Source organism: Malus domestica, chromosome 05 (genome assembly GCF_042453785.1).
Source record: "Malus domestica chromosome 05, GDT2T_hap1".
NCBI classification, from domain to species: domain Eukaryota; kingdom Viridiplantae; phylum Streptophyta; class Magnoliopsida; order Rosales; family Rosaceae; genus Malus; species Malus domestica.
The window spans coordinates 21,683,207-21,704,325 of record NC_091665.1 but is presented as its reverse complement, the minus strand read 5'-3'; the positions used below and the strand labels follow the sequence as shown (position 1 = coordinate 21,704,325).

At 34.5% G+C, this 21,119-nt stretch overlaps 1 protein-coding gene across 2 annotated transcripts; it reads left to right on the top strand.

Annotated features, from left to right (window-relative positions):
* Window positions 1-12,030: 12,030 nt before the first annotated feature.
* LOC103436341 (beta-glucosidase 12-like) lies at window positions 12,031-20,903 on the top strand. 2 transcript variants are annotated; one of them, XM_029102163.2, is made up of 13 exons: window positions 12,031-12,201; window positions 17,776-17,845; window positions 18,102-18,160; window positions 18,306-18,381; window positions 18,554-18,631; window positions 18,725-18,812; window positions 18,894-19,149; window positions 19,350-19,465; window positions 19,608-19,825; window positions 19,962-19,993; window positions 20,087-20,189; window positions 20,333-20,441; window positions 20,558-20,903. In XM_029102163.2, exons 1-13 carry the CDS (start codon window positions 12,031-12,033, stop codon window positions 20,727-20,729), a joined length of 1,548 nt encoding a protein of 515 aa, XP_028957996.2. In that variant the 3' UTR covers window positions 20,730-20,903. The 2 variants fall into 2 exon arrangements, with proteins under 2 accessions (XP_028957996.2, XP_028957995.2); XM_029102162.2 differs by lacking the exon at window positions 12,031-12,201 and adding an exon at window positions 17,377-17,580.
* Window positions 20,904-21,119: the final 216 nt, after the last annotated feature.

The window sequence follows — 21,119 nt, the reverse complement described above, 5'->3', positions numbered from 1 at the left end:
AGGATAGTGATGCTATTGATGATTATGCCATACCGAATTTGGATGATCGAATTCTTGATAATGAAAATTTTCATACAAGGGTTGGCGTGGAAGAGACTCCTTTTCTTGAATCATTAGCGTTGCCTACCGAGTTCGTTAATCATGCCAATGTCGACGATGAGCTAACAAATGATGACGGAGAATAAATATGTTAATTATTTTATGTATTAATTATACTATCTTTCATTTCGTATGTTATGATATCTTATTATCAAAATTATATTTCTGTTTTTTTTATTAAGTATTATATATATAAGTTAAACCTTTTTTTTTAATATTGGGTTATAAATTTTTTTTTTTTTAAGCTTGTTTCCTGTCGCTTTTAACCGACGTCGGTTTAATTAAAATATTTTGGGCGGCACTATTCCCGGTTTTTTTCATTCAGTTAGCGTCGGTTTTAACCGACGCAATGAAGCTTATTTCGACGCAACAGAAGATTATTTCGACGCAGACTGTCAGTTGGCGTCGGTTTTAACCGACGCAATGAAGCTTATTTCGACGCAACCAAAGATTATTTCGACGCAGACTATCATGTTACGTCAGTTGAATCTGACGCAATGTCAGTCTATTTCGACGCAAGATAAAAACCTGTTGTGAATTATTTGTATTAATGCGAAGAAAGGATGTTTATTTTTTCTTATTTACAGTTCACGAAATTTTTTGAGCTCTTAATTACACTAGTTTTCTTTTTATTTAACAATTTTATACTTCTAAAAACTATAATAATTATATATATATATATTAAATTCTTTTATTTAACAATTTTATACCCCTAAAAAATGATCGATCTTCAATTTGAAATATTTACACTAGTGGATATCACAAAATCTTGTGTTATACTTAATGAAAGTATGAATAAACTCTTTAAGTGTTAGTGGATGTATCGTTTTGATGGAATACGAATTCTACGAAACTAATTTCAACGATCGAACCGTCAAACATGTTTGTATATAATTCGAGATCGCATACGCCAAAAGTTGCAAAAAAACAACTTTCTGAGACAAAGTAACGGGAAAAACTTATTCAACGGTTATTAACGAAAAATCACGATTTAACGGTTATTTTAACTCCGATTTTGATGATTTTTTATATGTACACTCCTTCACCCTATATGAATACGGTGAATGAATGCGATCTTCAATTTGATATATTTACACTAGTGGATATCACAAAATCTTGTGTTATACCCAAATTAATACAAATTGGTACGTTATATTTAATATTTGTGCATGTTATATTTCATAATTGTATGTTAATATGATGTTTATATGTTTTTATAATTTAATACAACAAATTATTTGCATAAGAAAAATTCATTTTAAACGAATAATGATAAGATAAGATTGGATGTTTATGGTGATTTTAGAATATTTATCATACTATTTTATGAACTAGGTGATCAATTATTTACAATAAAAATCAAAATTTTAATTATAAATTAACCGAACAATGTTTGATCAAAAGTTTCAAAATTATATATGTTTGATTAAAAAAATTCAAATATAAGGCATCTATATCAAAATGATCCTAAAATTATATTTCTGTTTTTATTAAGTATTATGTATAAGTTAAATTTTATATATTAAAATATTATATGAAATAACATAACTGCTTATTTTTTAATTTTGGGTTTAACTATTTTTTTTTTGTCTCCTGCGTTTCCATTATTTTTTTTAGTTAAGCTCTTTTTTATTTTTTTGTTGGGCGGGAATTTTCCCGGTTTTTTTTGCACGGGGAAATGGATTGGAAGATTGGACGTGCGAAGCATCGAAATAATAAATCGTTGCGTCGAAATAATAAGTAGCGGCGTCGGTTTGAACCGACGCAACTACTTATTATTTCGACGCAACCACTTATTATTTCGACGCAACAATTAATACGTCGGTTAAAACCGACGCAACCAGTTATTGTTTCGACGCAGGCATTTATTATTTCGATGCCTCGGTTCATTCGCACGTCCAATTCCGAGGACACTGCAATTACTGTCTGTCAGAATAACGTTGGTTCAAACCGACGCAATTGTCCTCTATTTCGACACTAGGTAAAACTGTCAGACTATAACGTCGGTTTTAAGCGACGCAATATGCCCCTATTTCGACGCCTCGGTCACATTCACACGTCCAATTCCGAGGCCACTGGAATTACTGTCTGTCAGCAGAACGTCGGTTTAAACCGACGTAATTGTCCTCTATTTCGACGCCATATTACCCTATTTCGACGCTAGTCAAAAGTGTGTCAGAGTTTGTGTCGCTTTGAAGCGACGTAATGGTTGCATATTTCGACGCTAAGTTTTTTGGCATATTTAAGCTTTTACGACCTATTTCCGTCTCTCTCATTTCACTCTCTCATTTCACTCCCTTCACTCCCTCATTTCACTCCCTCTCTTTCTCCATCTTCTGTATTCCTCATTTCTTCCGTGATTCCTTTGGTTTTGCTATGGATAGTAGTAGTGATTCTCAACGTGATGAGGAACTTCATGTGGAAGAGGAGGAGGTCGAAGCTAGTTATTTTTCTATATTATTATTAGATTCGTTTTTTTTTTATTTTTGGTGTTTAATCTTCTATTATTCTTATAAACTGAAAATTTACATCTGTTTCCAACTTTTTTGGTTTGTTTTAATCGTGGTTTTTGTATGAACAAGGAACATCTCAACGGAGGCGAGGACCCTCAGTTCCCAAATGGACGAAACAGCTTTGTTCTTTTGATATGTCCGGAAAATGCGTTAGTGATAACTCTAGTGCATTTTCAAAATATGTGGCATCGGAGGTTAGAGACCACAGAATTCTCCCATTGGCGAAGCATTGGCGTAAGATTAAGGATGTAGATAAGGAAGCTTTCTGGAATAGAATTAAGGTATAGGTATTTTTTTTATTTTTAGGCATTGTTATAATATTTGACTTGGTTGATTTTTTTTAAGCATTGTTATAATATTTGACTTGGCGTAAGATTAAGCATTGTTATAATATTTGACTTGGTTGATTTATTTTTTATTTTTTTATGGATGTAGGGAAATATTGTTTTTGAAGATGCTGATATACCAAGATTGCCTTTGATCCGCTTTATGACGCTTAAGGTTACTGAGCATGCACATAAGGAGTTTAGAAATAAGTTAAAAAAAAAAGTATTATACGAACAGAGCTGCAGAGGAGCGTCGCCAGCCTCCTCCTGATGTGAATCCTACCCAGTGGGGTAATTTGTTGGCATACTGGAGTGGAGATAAAACAAAGGTAAACGATGTAGTTTATTTCGTTATAACTATAAATTTGTGTAATAATTTTTTTATTTTTATTTTCAGGAGGTTGCTGAAAACAACAAGATTAATCGGCAAAAGAAAACAATGAACCATACTACTGGTACAAAATCTTTTGCAAGAAAGCGGCAAGAATATGTATGGATTGTACAATTTGAAGAAATGTTATTTTAAATATTCTATAGTTATAAATTTTAATTTTAACGAGGTTTGCCTAAAATTGTTTGTGTGAAATTTTATTTTTGGTAAAGCGGAAGAAGCATGGGAAAGAAGCCGATCCTGTAACCTTTTTTCTTGAATGTCATACACGAAAAAATGAAACTTGGATTGATGAAGAATCGGAGCGTACAGGGGTAATTTATTTTATTGTGTTGGTATTTCATTGTTATTCATTTTTATTATCTATAGCTTATTTTTCTGTTTTACGATTGAATTTCTATTTTTAAAAATTGTAATGCTAGGCAACAATGGAGAGCAGTCTGCAAACTTTGATTCAGTCGGGGCAAGAGGATAATGAAGATCTTAGAACCCAAGTGTATGTTGATACAATGGGTCCTGAGAGGTATAATAGAGTCAGAGGATACGGGCATGGGATGACTCCTGATATGGTGTCCTATGCATCTTCTTCGTCTTCTACATCAATTTCCTCCAAGAGGTCATCTAACAGTGCAATGGCATTGCTGATGACTCAAAATAATGAGTTGAAATTGAGGGACGAAAATAACAATAAACGGATTTCGGACCTAGAGAACAAGCAAAGTCAGATGTTTGCGTGGCTTTTCCAAAGATTTCAGCCACAACCACAACCACAACCACCGTTTAGCCCGGGAACCCAACAGTCAGGCCAGAGTCAGCCTCCTCCTCCTCAACAGTCAGGTCAAAGTCAGCCGCCACCTGCATATCCGTATGCTGGCTATAATCAGCAACCTCTGTATCCTATGTATCCGATGTCTATGCAGCCCACGCCATACATGCAGCAGCCGCCTATGCCATACATGCAGCAGCCTCCCATGCCTTACATGCAGGAGCCGCCTTATCAAGTGCCAGTATATCGACCTGAGATGGCTGCTCCTTGTCCTGAATTTCCAGCTGTGGGGTTTGCTGAAATGCTTGCGGGTGTTGGATCTGATATGGACTTGTCGAGGATGTTGGCATCAAATATAGGACCTCAAGGACGAGAAGGATCTGTGCCACGTTCAGGCGCAGATTCGGTTCCGTAGTTTATTTGGTTCGCTTTCTTGTCGGATAAATATGACACTTTAATCGTTCTATCTTTTTTGTTTTTTTATGTTATGTTTGTAATGTCGGATTTAGTAGTTGTTATGACGGATGGGTTTTTATATATTAAGTCGAACGTTAGATGTACAATATTTGTGTATTTTGGCACTATTTTTATTGTTAATTATTTTCATTAATGTATGTACAATATTTGTGTATTTTGGCACTTTTTTTTTTAATTATTTTCATTAATGTTTATTTTGGCCTTGAAATTTATTAATATAATTATATAATTTTTTTTCTGTTACAATGAATTGAAGAAGAATGCGGTTTGTCTGGTTTTTTTATTATTATTAACAAAGGTGGTGTCGGTTAAGACCGTTATTCGTTTGCATATTTTATTTATTTAATTGTTATTTGACGTCGGTTTATGGGATATTAAATTGATTTAATATTATTTCAGTGTCGTTTAAAAGCGACAATAGGATTTATATTTTACAATAAATTGCTTATGAACGTCGCCTTAAAGCGACGTAACGTGTAAGTATGCGTCGGTTTAAACCGACGTTAATTTTAGTGTCGGTTTAAGCCACGAAACCGACGCTAAAACCCTTTCGTGACGCTAGCAATAGTGTCGCTTTGAAAATGCGACATTACATTGTTTTATGTCGCATTTTTGCCAAAATTGCGACAGAAATCGGATTTCTCGTCGGTTTTTGCTCCGACGGTGATAGCATATATTGTAGTGGTGTAAGCTAGCTAATTGATTCTATAACCATCCATTTATTCCCTTTATGTTTAATTAGCCAATTAATCATAATAAATTGGCTAATCAAACCTAAAATTCAACCACAAAACCCACTTAATGGCTGGCCACTTTCTCTAAAAAGTGGACCGGCCAAACCCTATAAAAAGGCTCCCATTTTCACAAAACTTTCATTCCAAAACTTTGGCAAAAATCCCATAATTCTCTAAACACTCTTTCTCTCTAAATTCTAACATTGGCATCGGAGGTTCTTTGGCCAAAGCCCCCCCATTCATCGTGGGCGCGTGAGGCTTTTGACCTTAACCTAAGGTGTCAATTGTTTTGTAGGTGCAAAATTGTCCAAGATCAAGGAGGAAGAAATTTGCCTCCACAAGAATGCTCGTGGCTGAAGCTACGAGCATATTCACACAATGACTAGTTTGACTTCTGACGAATGGTGTATAAATGTTTAGCGGAGTGTAAGCAATCAGCCTAGAAGATGCGTTGCACCACAAAAAGTCTCTTAAGCTTAGTGAAAGAATCTATTATATTTAAGTGGATAATTTTCCTTCTTATGTATTTGTATTTCAATTCCTTCTGCATTTGTATTTCCTTTCAATAAAAATAAATTAATGTAAGTATTCTTTGAGATTCAATAATTCAATAAAAAGCTATAAGAGCTGTGAATGGTACAGTAAAACATCTGTATATAAAGGAATAACTTATTTATAGTCATAAACAGTTTCGGTCCCAGTTGGGGTTCAGGAATAAATACCACATTGTAATAAGTTATTGTTTTTCTTAGTCCTGTTGTAAAGAAACTCGCCTCGACATAGTAGTAATTGTTAATAAGTACAATAATAAGCAAGCCCACAAAAAAAAAGTTTAAGATGGAGTAAAACATTTCTATACTGTTGTTTGGGACCATTTTTTTTTTTGGGAGTTGATACCACAGCTTCGAGCTTACGGGTACGTATGTAAAACCTTGTCAATATCTTCTTGTTGAAGTCAAAATATTTCTAGCTCCTCAAGATTATCTCCTTCTCCTTCTTGCCTAATTGTATTAGTGATTATTTTTTCAATTAAAGCGTACTCAACGTTTTGCACAACTTAACACAAATGTTTTCAGTTAGCTGGCTTTGCATATGACCTTGGGTGACATGACAAATTTGATAGAAGAAAAGAAAAAGTATACGCTTGAATTGGTCGAAGATTGGATTGTACGTATTTGTCAAATTTACTTAGAAGAACTAAAGAGTTTCAAAACTTTTGCTATATATTACAAACGTCTATTTTTTTATTCTTTGTTGAACATAAGGATGCTAATAGATTTTAATATATTCCACCTGTTTAACATAGTTTTAAAACTCGTGGCATTGCGCGGGCTCAATTGCTTGTAAGAAACTATTTACAAATGTTGATGCACAAAATCATTGAGACTTTGGAACGACGTAAAGTACGAAGTTTGTAACCATCGCAAGTTTGCTCCATCACCTAGTGAGGATAATATGTAAAGAGATAGAGGTAGGGAAGCAACACAAGATTTACGTGGTTGGTGGAAAGGGTGGTAAGTTGCCAAAGAGATAGACGTAAAGGGCGAAGTTTGTACTTTCCATCAACTAGTTAGTGGACAAAGGTGAGTTCTTTCATTACCTAGTTGGTGAAAAGGGTGGTAAATTGCCAAAGGAAAAAATTATCACTTGGTTGGTGATACGAATGTGAGTTCCTTCATAACCAAATGGGTGAGAATAATGACGAGTTGTCGAGGCCCATTGTAACACATGTCGAAGGGAAAAAGTGTATGTTGACAATTATTGTGAAGGCCCTGAGTGTTGTTTTATAATCTACCACAACGCAAAAGAATACTTATGGCTGAAGCTACGGGCATATTCACATAATGACTAGTTTGACTTCTGACGAATGGTGTATAAATGTTTAGGGGAGTGTAAGCAATCAGCCTAGAAGACGCGTTGCACCACAAAAAGTCTCTTAAGCTTAGTGAAAGAATCTATTGTATCAGGTTGAAGACAACAATGCTAATTGAGAGCTCCTACAGATAGAATGATGGGGAAAATGAGACATCGTTCATCATTATTATGCCTCGGTATACCATGGTGGATTCAAAGAGATGGATATGCTCAATTGGATCTTCCCCCTCACCAATTTACGATAGCAAACCAATCTTCTATTTTGTTTCTCCTTGTAGAGGGGTTCCAAAGATCCTTCTTGTTAGAGGGCCTAGCCTCGGCTAATTCCAATCAGGTACCTTGGCATGGCGTTTGGCCTTTAGTATGTTCCCTTCCTCAAAAAACTGCAGGATAAGGGGGTCCTGAGTGGAGTCAGGGACTATTGGAACCCTCATTCATAAGTGTCCATCATTTCTTGGAAGTGGAGAAGTTTAGTCAAGAGTATGCGACTTTTTTTTGGATTCACCATACTGGCTTTAAGGAAATTTCGGTTAGAAGTTCCTCGAGACTCAAACACCTTCTTGTCCATCTAAGTCTTATCGTTTCTTCCTTAGGTTAGTAGTTGACCTTGAATATGGTAACAGACTGATTCCTTCGATGACCCTTGGGTCAATGATCCTTAAGTCTATATGGATTGGTTTTTCTCGACGATGCCTCAAGAGGTCTTGACAGTCGTGATAACCAGCTTTTGATCATCCCAATCGTTTTGCAAGGAGAAGTCCTCTTCCACTTATCTTTTTTCGATTTGAAACAGCTGGGTTGAGAGAAGTCTCGTGTTGATCAATATCTTGGGTAGAAGGCCATTCCTTATTAAGAATCCCTGTGTTGAAGACATGTGAAACTTCGCGTGGGTACCTATGTGTTGATCCGCTGTCAAGAGGGTAATGACTCTTGAGACTGAGTCTGTATAGCCTCGTGAAACATCTCGAAGAGCTTCACATACTGCTGTTGGAGGATCTCATTCCGTATCGCCATTTTTTATATTTTATTCTGAGTTCTAACCTCTTAGACTTTAGTTTGAAGAACAGGCTTGTTCCTTTCCCTCATTCGCTGCCTCACACTAGGCATGCAAGGGGTGTTTTTCTGCATGCTGTGCTTTCCTTCACTCCCCATGTTGGAGAGCGATGCCTTATCAAATAGAAACTAGTTTGACAAAGCTGGTGAGAGTAGGAATTAGTGTCGTCCCCACAATTGATCTGGGACTCTAGGAGCTTTATTCTGATGTTGACATGTGTCATTTTGTGATTGGTCTCTTTATTGGAGAGGAACTTGTGTGCTTTGGCAAGAGTGCCGCCAAATCAAATCTTCAGTGGGTCCTTGAAGGTACAGAGTTGACCGGTGCTCGGTAGCTTTGGGATTGACGAAGTATGGTACAAACAACAAATATCAAATTTTCCTAAAGCTCTTAAATCTATATTTTATCTATTTAGACGTGAATACTTTGCCAAATCCCCATGTGCTCAATTACTTTTGTAAATCTCGTTGTTCCCTTCGAATCCATACATAATGAGCCAAAACTGACAGGATCATAGCTACGTTAACTAGAACAATTTAAACAATCCAAAACATAAACTTTGGGGAATATGACAATGATAAATAACCTATTAACCTATAAAATAACAATTCTTCAATCATTTTTCTTAATTCAACGTTGCTCCCTTCTTTAATTTTATTGCATCACCTAATTTTATCTTATATTAGTTATAACACAAGAGTGGTCATTGTGGCTTGCGTTATTTGTAACACGCAACTGTGAAAAAATGAAGCCCCTGGCTCGAGGATGGGGTTATCCTATAAAAAGATCTACTTGTCATATAACTATTGCATTGGAATATATATCTTTCGATGAAGATGAAGAAATAGATAAAAGGAAATTCAATAAATCAGAGCTAAGGAATGGTTAAAGGAAGAATATTTTATATTATAAATTATACAAATACGCTATATTATGTTATGCTTAAAAAAATTGAATGAATAAAAAAAAACATACAGACAGATGTCACGTTGCACGATATATATAGTAGTGAGGGATTATGGGAAAAAAAACTAAATCCATTTGGCATGGAGCTAGAACCTTGTTTCGAGATGTTTTTGCTGGTATTGATCCAGATTTAGATGCTCAACTGGAATTTGGAGCATTCCAAAAGCTTGGAGATCCAACTACAAGAAGACAAGTAGTCTGATACAATATGTTTTGTTACTTGTTACTTTTCTTTTTTATTTTCTTTTTGTGATTTTTAGATGGGGTACCAGATAAATCTAGATTTGAATCACTGCCTTTTCTTTGACTCTTGTTCTTTATTTATCCGGGAGACAATCCCAAATAAACAAGTATGGAAGATATAATTGTAAACCACGATTGAATCTATGGAAGCACTGGTTTATACATTCCTTTTAGTCTAAACTTTAGGAATAATTTTTTTCGCTATCTTTTTTTGAGAACTGCCTAAAGTTCCAACTAAAATGGTGAAATGATTTGTCATCAGCTCAATTGAAGTACGGATACTCCCAATATTGGGAGGATCCGTACCTCAACTAGTCGCCTTGTTCAGCGAATGGATCTCTTAGTTGTTGAAAGGGTTACCCAAAGCAGTATATAAGGTGTACAATTTTTTGGTTGATAAAGGGATCAAATGGTATAATTCTTTTGTTGGTAGATTGGAGGATTAGAAACATGACTATTGCTTTCCTATTGGCTATTTTTGCATTAAATGCTACTTCTTTAATTTTACTGATTAGTCTACGTGTCGCATTTGCTTCTCCTAAGGGTTTGTCGGGTAACAAAAATGTTCTAATTTTCGGCACATCATTATGCATTGGATAGTCTTTCTGGTGCGTATCCTTAATTCTCTCATCTGCTGAACCTATTCGTTCTATATCCAAAAATGAAATGACCCTCCCTCCCAATCCCTTCAAGTTGTGATACACATTAAAATTCAATATAAGTCCCAAAAATTCAAATAAAGAAAAAAATTAGAAAAATTAGAGGGGGGGTCAAAATTTTGTATTTTTGAATTGTAAAAAAATATTAAATCAAAATAAATAGATGTAAGCTAATAAAAAACCTGTTTTTTTTTAAACAGCTAATCAATTTCTTGTACTACCAAGAAGAAGCCACCCCAATGGTATCCTTTCACAATCTTTAGGAGCGAAATAGCCAATTTGAGAACCCAGCTATTTCGATGCCTTCTTAATTTGCGTGGAAAAACAATTTCACAAATCCACTGGGTTCACGGATTCAACATTAAAACTCTAACAAGAAGTAAAGGATCAAGATTAAATTCTTTATCTTTATCGATTATGTACATACGTAAAGAATTCTAGTCATAAATTTCTACTTTTTTGTGGTGTCAAATAGTTTTCTATAGTTTGAATAAGTCTCTGTAGCTAATCGTCCATATTCAACTTCAAAAGTTATGCCCTTCAACAGTTGGACAGACATAATATAAACATGCAGATAAATGACTATTTGTTTCCGAATACAGAAAACATTTTCTTTTGCTGGAAAACTCAAGGGTAACTCAAGGATTGATCATTTCGAATCAAGATGAGATCGATCGAACTGTTGTGTACATTATCTTACTTTTCAACTCAAGGAATTTTATTTTTTTTAATAAATAAAGTATTTTTGTAGTATCAGTTATTAATTTCTTAATCTTAATTTGAATATCATATATACAAAAAACTATTCCAATTGAAGAATGCTTATTCATCCAAATGTATCAATAAAAATAGTTCGTTATAAATCTTTTACTTAGTGTCGACACTGTCAATTGGGTTCATATATTTAAATGACTAAACGATCTCAGATTCAAATAATTGTTTTTGTTTTGATGATCTTGAAAGAAATATTTTGAAACGGAACGATGACAATATAAAATTTGTAGAATATGTTCATCCCTCATAGGTGGAACGCAAGCATTATCCATTCTTTAACGTACGTACACAACTTTTGGGTACTTGAAACGTGCTTTCTTTTAAACTACAGACCATGACTTGGACTTCAAACTAGGACTTTCAAAGCCAATTTTGTTTACAAATTTTAACCCTTTACTATTCTCATTCTTGTACTAGCAAGAAGAATGTGTAACTACTATACTTTGAAGGTGTCCAAACCTTCGAAATAGCCGCCCCAATGGAATCCTTTCACAATCTTTAGGAGCAAAATAGCCAATTTGAGAACCTAGCTATTTCGATGCCTTCTTAATTATAGTGGAAAGACAATTTCACAAAACCACTGGGTTTAACGATTCAATACTAAAACTCTAACAAGAACAAAAAGATCAAGATTAAATTCTTCATCTTTATCCGTTATGTACTTATGTAAAGAATTCTGGTCATAAATTTCTACTTTTTTGCTGGGTCAAGTAGTTTTCTACTGTTTGAATAAGTTACTAATTTTTTGATCTTAATTTGAATATCATGTATACAAAAAAACTATTCAAATTGAAGACTGTTTAGTTATCCAAATATATCAATAAAATGAATAGTTCAATATAAGTCTTTTTGTTTAGATGATCCGTTCTTTTACGTACATATATACGCAACTTTTGGGTACATGGAACGTGCTTTCTTTTAAACTACAGACCATGACTTGGTCTTTTTTTTTTTTTTTTGAAACATACCATGACTTGGTCTTTAAACTAGGACTTTCAAAGCCAATTTTGTTTACAAATTTTAACCCTTTACTATTCTCATGAGCTAGTACGTAGACACCATATCCCTTCCTCCCTTTCTCTATATAAACCCCATGCAATATTCCCGGAGGAGATAACTTAATTATCTCGATCGATATCAAAACTCCCAAGTTATGGCAATGAAATATTCACGATGTTTGCTCTTTGGTGTGCTGCTACTCATTGGCTTTGCATTGACAAATGGCAAAGCAACTAATACAGATCCACCTGTTCATTGCGAATTTCTCAATCGCAGCAGTTTTGAACCAGGGTTCATATTTGGCACAGGTTCCGCATCTTACCAGGTCATATTAAGCTTAATGAAAGAATCTATTGTATCAGGTTGAAGACAACAATACTAATTGAGAGCTCCCACAGAAAGAATGAAGGGGAAAATGAGACATCGTTCTTCATTATTATGCCTCAGTATACCATGGTGGATTCAAAGAGATAGATATGCTCAATTGGATCTTCCCCCTCACCAATTTACGATGGCAACCAATCTTCTATTTTGTTTCTCCTTGTAAAGGGGTGCCAAAGATCCTTCTTGTCAGAGGGCCTGGCCTCGGCTAATTCCAGTCAGGTACCTTAGTATGGCGTTTGGCCTTTAGTCTGTTCACTTCCTCAAAAAGCTGCAGGATAAGGGGGTCCTGAGTGGCGTCAGGGACTATTGGAACCCTCATTCGTAAGTTTCCATCATTTCTTGGAAGTGGAGAAGTTTAGTCAAGAGTATGTGACTTTTTTTTTTATTCACCATACTGGCTTCAAGAAAATTTCGGTTCAAAGTTCCTTGAGACTCAAACACCTTCTTGTCCATCTAAGTCTTGTTGTTTCTTCCTTAGGTTAGTAGTTGACCTTGATTATGGTAACAGATTGATTCCTTCGATGACCCTTGGGTCAATAATCCTTGAGTCTATAGGGATAGGTTTTTCTCGACGATGCCTCAAGAGGTATTAACAGTCGCGATAACCAGCTTTTGATCATTCCAATCGTTTTGCAAGGAGATGTCATCTTCCACTTATCTTGTTTCGATTTGAAGCAGCTGGGTTGAGAGAAGTCTCGTGTTGATCAATATCTTGGGTAGAAGGCCATTCCTTATTAAGAATCCCCGTGTTGAAGACATGTGAAACTTCGCGTGGGTACCTATGTGTTGATCCGCTGTCAAGAGGGCAATGACTCTTGAGACTGAGTTTGTATAACCTCGTGAAACATCTCGAAGAGCTTCACATACTGCTGTTGGAGGATCTCATTCCGTATCGCCATTTTTTATATTTTATTCTGAGTTCTAACCTCTTGGACTTGAATAACAGGCTTGTTCCTTTCCCTCATTCGCTGCCTCACACTAGGCATGCAAGGGGTGTTTTTCTGCATGATGTATTTTCCTTCACTCCCCATGTTGGAGAGCGATGCCTTATCAAATGGAAACTAGTCTGACAAAGCTGGTCAGAGTAGGACTTAGTGTCGTCCCCACAAACGGTGTAAAACGTTGATCCGCAAAATCAGTTAGACTTTGAAACAACGTTAAGTGACAAGTTTGTGACCTTCGCAAGGTTCGTCCGGTCACCTGGGGAGGATAATATGTAAAAAGATAGACGTAGGGAAGCAAACACAAGATGAACGTGGTTCAACCTAAGTTAGGTTACGTCCATGAAGGTATATGAGTTCTTATTAATAGTGAAGAGTTTACACAATGCATAGGTTTAAGCATAATCATCATTAGTGAGTTCTAATGACGAGTTTAAGTACAATAAAGACATTAGAAATTAATTGCAAGAGAACAGTCTCCTTTTAAAGATGCCGAAAGTTTTCGGATCCTGTCAACAATTGATCTAGGACTCTAGGAGCTTTATTCTGATGTTGACATGTGTCGTTTTGTGATTGGTCTCTTTATTGGAGAGGAACTCGTCTGCTTTGGCAAGAGTGCCTCCACATCAAATCTTCAGTGGGTCCTTGAAGGTACAGAGTTGACCGGTGCTCGGTGGCTTTGGGATTGACGAGGTATGGTACAAACAACAAATATCAAATTTTCCCAAAGCTCTTCAATCTATATTTTATCTATTTAGACGTGAATACTTTGCCAAATCCCCATGTGCTCATTTACTTTTGTAAATCTCGTTGTTTCCTTCGAATCCATACATAATGAGCCAAAACTGACCGGATCATAGCTACGTTAACTAGAACAATTTAAACAGTCCAAAACATAAACTTTGGGGAATATGACAATGATAAATAACCTATTAACCTATAAAATAACAATTCTTCAATCATTTTTCTTAATTCAACGTCGCTCCCTTCTTTAATTTTATTGCATCACCTAATTTTATCTTATATTAGTTATAACACAAGAGTGGTCCTTGTGGCTGGCGTTATCTGTAACACGCAACTGTGAAAAAATGAAACCCCTGGCTCGAGGATGGGGTTATCCTATAAAAAGATCTACTTGTCATATAACTATTGCATTGAAAGATATATTTTTCGATGAAGATGAAGAAATAGATAAAAGGAAATTCAATAAATCAGAGCTAAGGAATGCTTAAAGGAAGAATATTTTATATTATAAATTATACAAATACGCTATATTATGTTATGCTTAAAAAAAAATCGAATGAATAAAAAAAAACATACAGACAGATGACACGTTGCACGATATATATGGTAGTGGGGGATTATGGGACAAAAACTAAATCCATTTGGCATGGAGCTAGAACCTTGTTTCGAGATGTGTTTGCTGGTATTGATCTAGATTTAGATGCTCAACTGGAATTCGGAGCATTCCAAAAGCTTGGAGATCCAACTACAAGAAGACAAGTAGTCTGATACAATATGTTTTGTTACTTGTTACTTTTCTTTTTTATTTTCCTTTTGTGATTTTTAGATCGGGTACCAGATAAATCTAGATTTGAATCACTGCCTTTTCTTTGACTCTTGTTCTTTATTTATTCGGGAGACGATCCCAAATAAACAGGTATGGAAGATATAATTGTAAACCACGATCGAATCTATGGAAGCATTGGTTTATACATTCCTTTTAGTCTAAACTTTAGGAATAATCTTTTTTTGAGAACCGCCTAAAGTTCCAACTAAAATGGTGAAATGATTTGTCATCAGCTCAATTGAAGTACGGATACTCCCAATATTGGGAGGATCCGTACTTCAACTAATCGCCTTGTTCATCGAATGGATCTCTAGTTGTTGAGAGGGTTACCCAAAGCCGTATATAAGGCATACAATTTTTTGGTTGATAAAGGGATCAAATGGTATAATTCTTTTGTTGGTAGATTGGAGGATTAAAAACTTGACTATTGCTTTCCTATTGGCTATTTTTGCATTAAATGCTACTTCTTTAATTTTACTGATTAGTCTACGGGTTGCATTTGCTTCTCCTAAGGGTTGGTCGGGTAACAAAATTGTTCTATTTTTCGGCACATCATTATGCATTAGATAGTCTTTTTAGTGCGTATCCTTAATTCTCTCATCTCCTGAACCTATTCGTTCTATATCCAAAAATGAAATGACCGTCCCTCCCAATCCCTTCAGGTTGTGATACACATTAAAATTCAATATAAGTCCCAAAAATTCAAATAAAGAAAAAAATTAGAAAAATTAGGGGGGGGGGTCAAAATTTTGTGTTTTTGAATTGTAAAAAAATATTAAATCAAAATAAATAGATGTAAGCTAATAAAAAACCTGTTTTCTGAAACAGCTAATCAATTTCTTGTACTACCAATAAGAAGCCACCCCAATGGTATCTTTCACAATCTTTAGGAGCGAAATAGCCAATTTGAGAACCTAGCTATTTCGATGCCTTCTTAATTTGCGTGGAAAAACAATTTCACAAAACCACGGGGTCCATGGATTCAACATTAAAACTCTAACAAGAAGTAAAAGATCAAGATTAAATTCTTCATCTTTATCGATTATGTACTTACGTAAAGAATTCTGGTCATAAATTTCTACTTTTTTGTGGTGTCAAATAGTTTTCTATAGTTTGAATAAGTCTCTGTAGCTAATCGTCCATATTCAACTTCAAAAGTTATGCCCTTCAACAGTTGGACAGACATAATATAAACATGCAGATAAATGACTATTTGTTTCCGAATACAGAAAACATTTTCTTTGCCTGGAAAACTCAAGGGTAACTCAAGGATTGATCATTTCGAATTAAGATGAGATCGATCGAACTGTTGTGTACATTATCTTACTTTTCAACTCAAGGAATTTTTTTTTTAATAAATAAAGTATTTTTGTAGTATCAGTTATTAATTTCTTAATCTTAATTTGAATATCATATATACAAAAAACTATTCCAATTGAAGACTGCTTAGTCATCCAAATGTATCAATAAAAATAGTTCGTTATAAATCTTTTACTTAGTGTCGACACTGTCAATTGGGTTCATATATTTAAATGACTAAACGATCTCAGATTCAAATAATTGTTTTTGTTTTGATGATCTTGAAAGAAATATTTTGAAACCGAACGATGACAATATAAAATTTGTAGAATATGTTCATCCCTCATAGGTGGAACGCAAGCATTATCCATTCTTTAACGTACGTACACAACTTTTGGGTACTTGAAACGTGCTTTCTTTTAAATTACAGACCATGACTTGGACTTTAAACTAGGACTTTCAAAGCCAATTTTGTTTACAAATTTTAACCCTTTACTATTCTCATTCTTGTACTAGCAAGAAGAATGTGTAACTACTATACTTTGAAGGTGTCCAAACCTTCGAAAAAGCCACCCCAATGGAATTCTTTCACAATCTTTAGGAGCAAAATAGCCAACTTGAGAACCTAGCTATTTCGATGCCTTCTTAATTAGAGTGGAAAGACAATTTCACAAAACCACTGGGTTTACCGATTCAATACTAAAACTCTAACAAGAACAAAAAGATCAAGATTAAATTCTTCATCTTTATCCGTTATGTACTTACGTAAAGAATTCTGGTCATAAATTTCTACTTTTTTGCTGGGTCAAGTAGTTTTCTACTGTTTGAATAAGTTATTAATTTTTTTATCTTAATTTGAATATCATGTATACAAAAAAACTATTCAAATTGAAGACTGTTTAGTTATCCAAATATATCAATAAAATGAATAGTTCAATATAAGTCTTTTTGTTTAGATGATTTTCCAATAAAGATTAAGAAACTAAACGATCACAACATAAAATTTGTGGAATATGTGCATTCCTCATAGGTGGAACGCAAGGATCATCCGTTCTTTTACGTACATATATACGCAACTTTTGGGTACATGGAACGTGCTTTCTTTTAAACTACAGACCATGACTTGGTCTTTTTTTTTTTTTTTTGAAACATACCATAACTTGGTCTTTAAACTAGGACTTTCAAAGCCAATTTTGTTTACAAATTTTAACCCTTTACTATTCTCATGAGCTAGTACGTAGACACCATATCCCTTCCTCCCTTTCTCTATATAAACCCCATGCAATATTCCCGGAGGAGATAACTTAATTATCTCGATCGATATCAAAACTCCCAAGTTATGGCAATGAAATATTCACGATGTTTGCTCTTTGGTGTGCTGCTACTCATTGGCTTTGCATTGACAAATGGCAAAGCAACTAATACAGATCCACCTGTTCATTGCGAATTTCTCAATCGCAGCAGTTTTGAACTAGGGTTCATATTTGGCACAGGTTCCGCATCTTACCAGGTCAGTATATATAAATATATATATATATATATATATATATATATATATATATATATATATATCTTCTGTCTTTATTTACCATATTTTTGGTGTATTTTATACATGCAGTTAGCATCCATGCATGAATTATAATGTTGTCATCTTCCTTGCGTGTGTAGTAGTACTCTTACGTATATGCATGTGTGTGTATTTCAGTATGAAGGTGCAGTAAAAGAAGATGGAAGAGGACCAAGCATATGGGATACCTTCACCCACAAACATCCAGGTCTGTGATTTAATCAATTGGTAATATGAAAACTTTTGCTACTTCATTTCAAAGGAGTAGAAATAGCACCTCATTCTTTTCTTCGTGAGGACAAGTAAACTACAACCTCTCTAATAGCCATGCACTTTGTTGGGAGACCAATAGTACGTGGTCATGTGATATGTACAATATATGTATATACTTCATCAGTGCGCACGCATATAAAGTACTTTGCACATGATATGGATTTCACCATTATGTTTTTTAATAACTGCAGAAAAAATCGCTGATGGCAGTAACGGAGACGTCGCTATTGATCAATATCATCGCTATAAGGTCTAAAACCTCATAACTTTGTCTCTTGACCCTTTATACTTGAAGGGCACATGTTAACATATTAAATTGGAGCCTTTACAAAAAAAAAAAAGAACAATATATAATGAGATCCTCAATATTTAATTTTAAACTTTTGTCATTCTAGGAAGATGTGGGGATTATGAAGGATATGAATTTGGATGCTTACAGATTATCTATTTCATGGTCCAGATTATTACCAAGTAAGTTGCTCCACGTTCTCGTTTTTTGGTTGGGACCATTGACAATATTGTGCATAAGAATTAGTTTTCCTACAAGAAAATTATTCTCTTTATATACTTTTAACTAAAGTAATGTGATCGAGTTATCTACTGGGTAACCCTTTTTTTTTCTTGTTATTTTTGTTCTAATTAGATGGAACGTTAAGTGGTGGCGTTAACAGGAAAGGAATTAATTATTACAACAATCTCATCAATGAACTCCTACGCAATGGTAAATCATCCAACCTTAAAGAATTATTACATGAATTTTTAGAACATCATTCAATCAGACTTTTAATTTGATTTTACTGATCATGTATTATAGGTTTAAAGCCGTTTGTAACACTCTTTCATTGGGATGTTCCGCAAGCTTTAGAAAATGAATATGGTGGTTTCTTAAGCCCTCGTATTGTGTAAGTGAACAAAATTTATTTTGTCGTTGATAATTTGATAAAATACATACTGATATACGTAACATAAATTTGTATCTACAGAGATCATTTTAAAGACTATGCAGAACTTTGTTATAAGGAATTTGGTGATCGAGTCAAGCACTGGTTCACGGTAAATGAGCCATATACTTTTAGTAACATGGGTTATGCTGTTGGGACTCTAGCACCGGGACGCTGCTCTTCTTGGCAAAACCTAAACTGCACCGGTGGAGATTCAGCCATTGAACCATACTTGGTGACACACCACATTCTTCTTGCTCATGGAGCAGCTGTAGAATTGTACAGGAATAGATATCAGGTTCAATAACTGTTTTTTTTTTAATTTTTTTTATTTTGTTTTTTGGGTCAGATTATTGGCTCCTAATCGAGAATTCTATATGAATCTTTATTATTGAGTTGTAATACAAGAGGGAATACTCTCAGTAGTAAGATAATCTAATGGTTGTATCTTTTTCTATAACTCCTATTTATTCAACCAAAATTCATATTTTTGTGCAGGCATCTCAGAAAGGCTTGATAGGGATAACATTGGTGTCATACTGGTTTGAGCCTGCTTCGGAGTCAAAGCAAGATAAAGATGCTGCCTTACGATCTTTGGATTTTATGTTTGGATGGCAAGTGTCTTATTAAATTATACATAAACCCAATTACATCATGTTTACTTATGACTTGTAACATTGATACTACCTAGCTAGCAGTACTATTTATCTATAATGCTATAATTAGGCTAATATTTGGAATTTTCTTGTTTTGTAGGTTTTTGGACCCTTTAACAAGTGGTGACTATCCACACAGCATGCGATCAATTGTTGGGAAAAGATTGCCAAAATTCACAAAAGAACAATCCAAGTTGCTAAACGGATCATTTGATTTTCTTGGAATAAATTATTATACTGCTAGATACACAACTAGTACACCTAAGAACAATTCACTACAGGCAAGCTTCGTAACAGATCCTCGAGCTGATCTTACAAGTGAGTGCCAAAGGAATCTTACTTTGAATAGCTTCAGTTCTCGGTTCTTCTTGACCTAGTTTAACCTCTTAATTACATTAATTATATTCTAATATTTACACCAATTGTATTCTAATGTTTGTAAATATTGTGGCAGCTGAGCTTAATGGAGTACTTATTGGTCCACAGGTATACATCAAATTTATCATTTTGAGCTATTTGCATTTGGAGGATTAGCTTTTTTCCCCAACATTTACGTATTATCTTGAAATGGTGTTGCAGACTGCTTCAGATTGGTTATATGTATATCCAAAAGGAATTCACGATCTTGTGCTCTACACAAAGGAAAAATATAATGATCCACTCATTTATATTACTGAGAATGGTATGTAATACGTACTTTTAAGCCTTGATTAATTGCAAAAGTTTCACATATTTATACTGGCGTTAACTAAAACTCCATGCTTTTTTATATTTTTAGAGGAAAAAGCTAAATTTAATTTTTTTTGTGCAATAATATGTACGTAGGTGTATCAGAGTCGAATAATCCCAAACTATCAATTGACGAGGCTCTTCTTGATACCGGTAGAATTGACTACCACTACCGTCACCTATGTTACCTTCAAGCGGCGATCAAGTAAGTAGTTATTAACAAATTAATTAAGGCTATATACTGCCTAGCCTTCTTAAGTTATTGTTATTTAATCATTATATTGACCTAATCCATTTGAACATTTGTGTATGTGTGTGCAGAAATGGTGCGAAAGTGAAGGGATACTTTCCATGGACATTGTTGGACGACTTTGAATGGAATTCTGGATACACCGTCCGATTTGGTTTAAACTACGTGGATTATAATGATGGGCTGAAAAGACACCCAAAACTCTCAGCACATTGGTTCAAAAATTTGCTTAAGAAGAATTGAAGAAATTAAAAGAAATTTATTGTTGATTATAAACATTTAAGTGGATAATTTTCCTTCTTATGTATTTGTATTTCAATTCCTTCTGCATTTGTATTTCCTTTCAATAATGTAAGTATTCTTTGGGATTCAATAATTCAATAAAAAGCTATAAGAGCTGTGAATGCTACAGTAAAACATCTGTACATAAAGGAATAACTTATTTATAGTCATAAACAGTTTCGGTCCCAGTTGGGGTTCAGGAATAAATACCACATTGTAATAAGTTATTATTTTTCTTGGTGCTATTGTAAAGAAACTCGCCTCGACATAGTAGTAATTGTTAATAAGTACAATAATAAGCAAGGCCACAAAAAAAAAAGTTTAAGATGGACTAAAAGATTTCTATATTGT

Coding starts and splice junctions, on each gene's coding strand:
- LOC103436341 (XM_029102163.2), top strand. CDS start 12,031: ATGGCAATGAAATATTCACGATGTTTGCTCTTTGGTGTGCTGCTACTC. Junction 18,382..18,553: donor ATGGTCCAGATTATTACCAA/GTAAGTTGCTCC, acceptor TGTTCTAATTAG/ATGGAACGTTAAGTGGTGGC. Junction 18,632..18,724: donor CAATGAACTCCTACGCAATG/GTAAATCATCCA, acceptor CATGTATTATAG/GTTTAAAGCCGTTTGTAACA.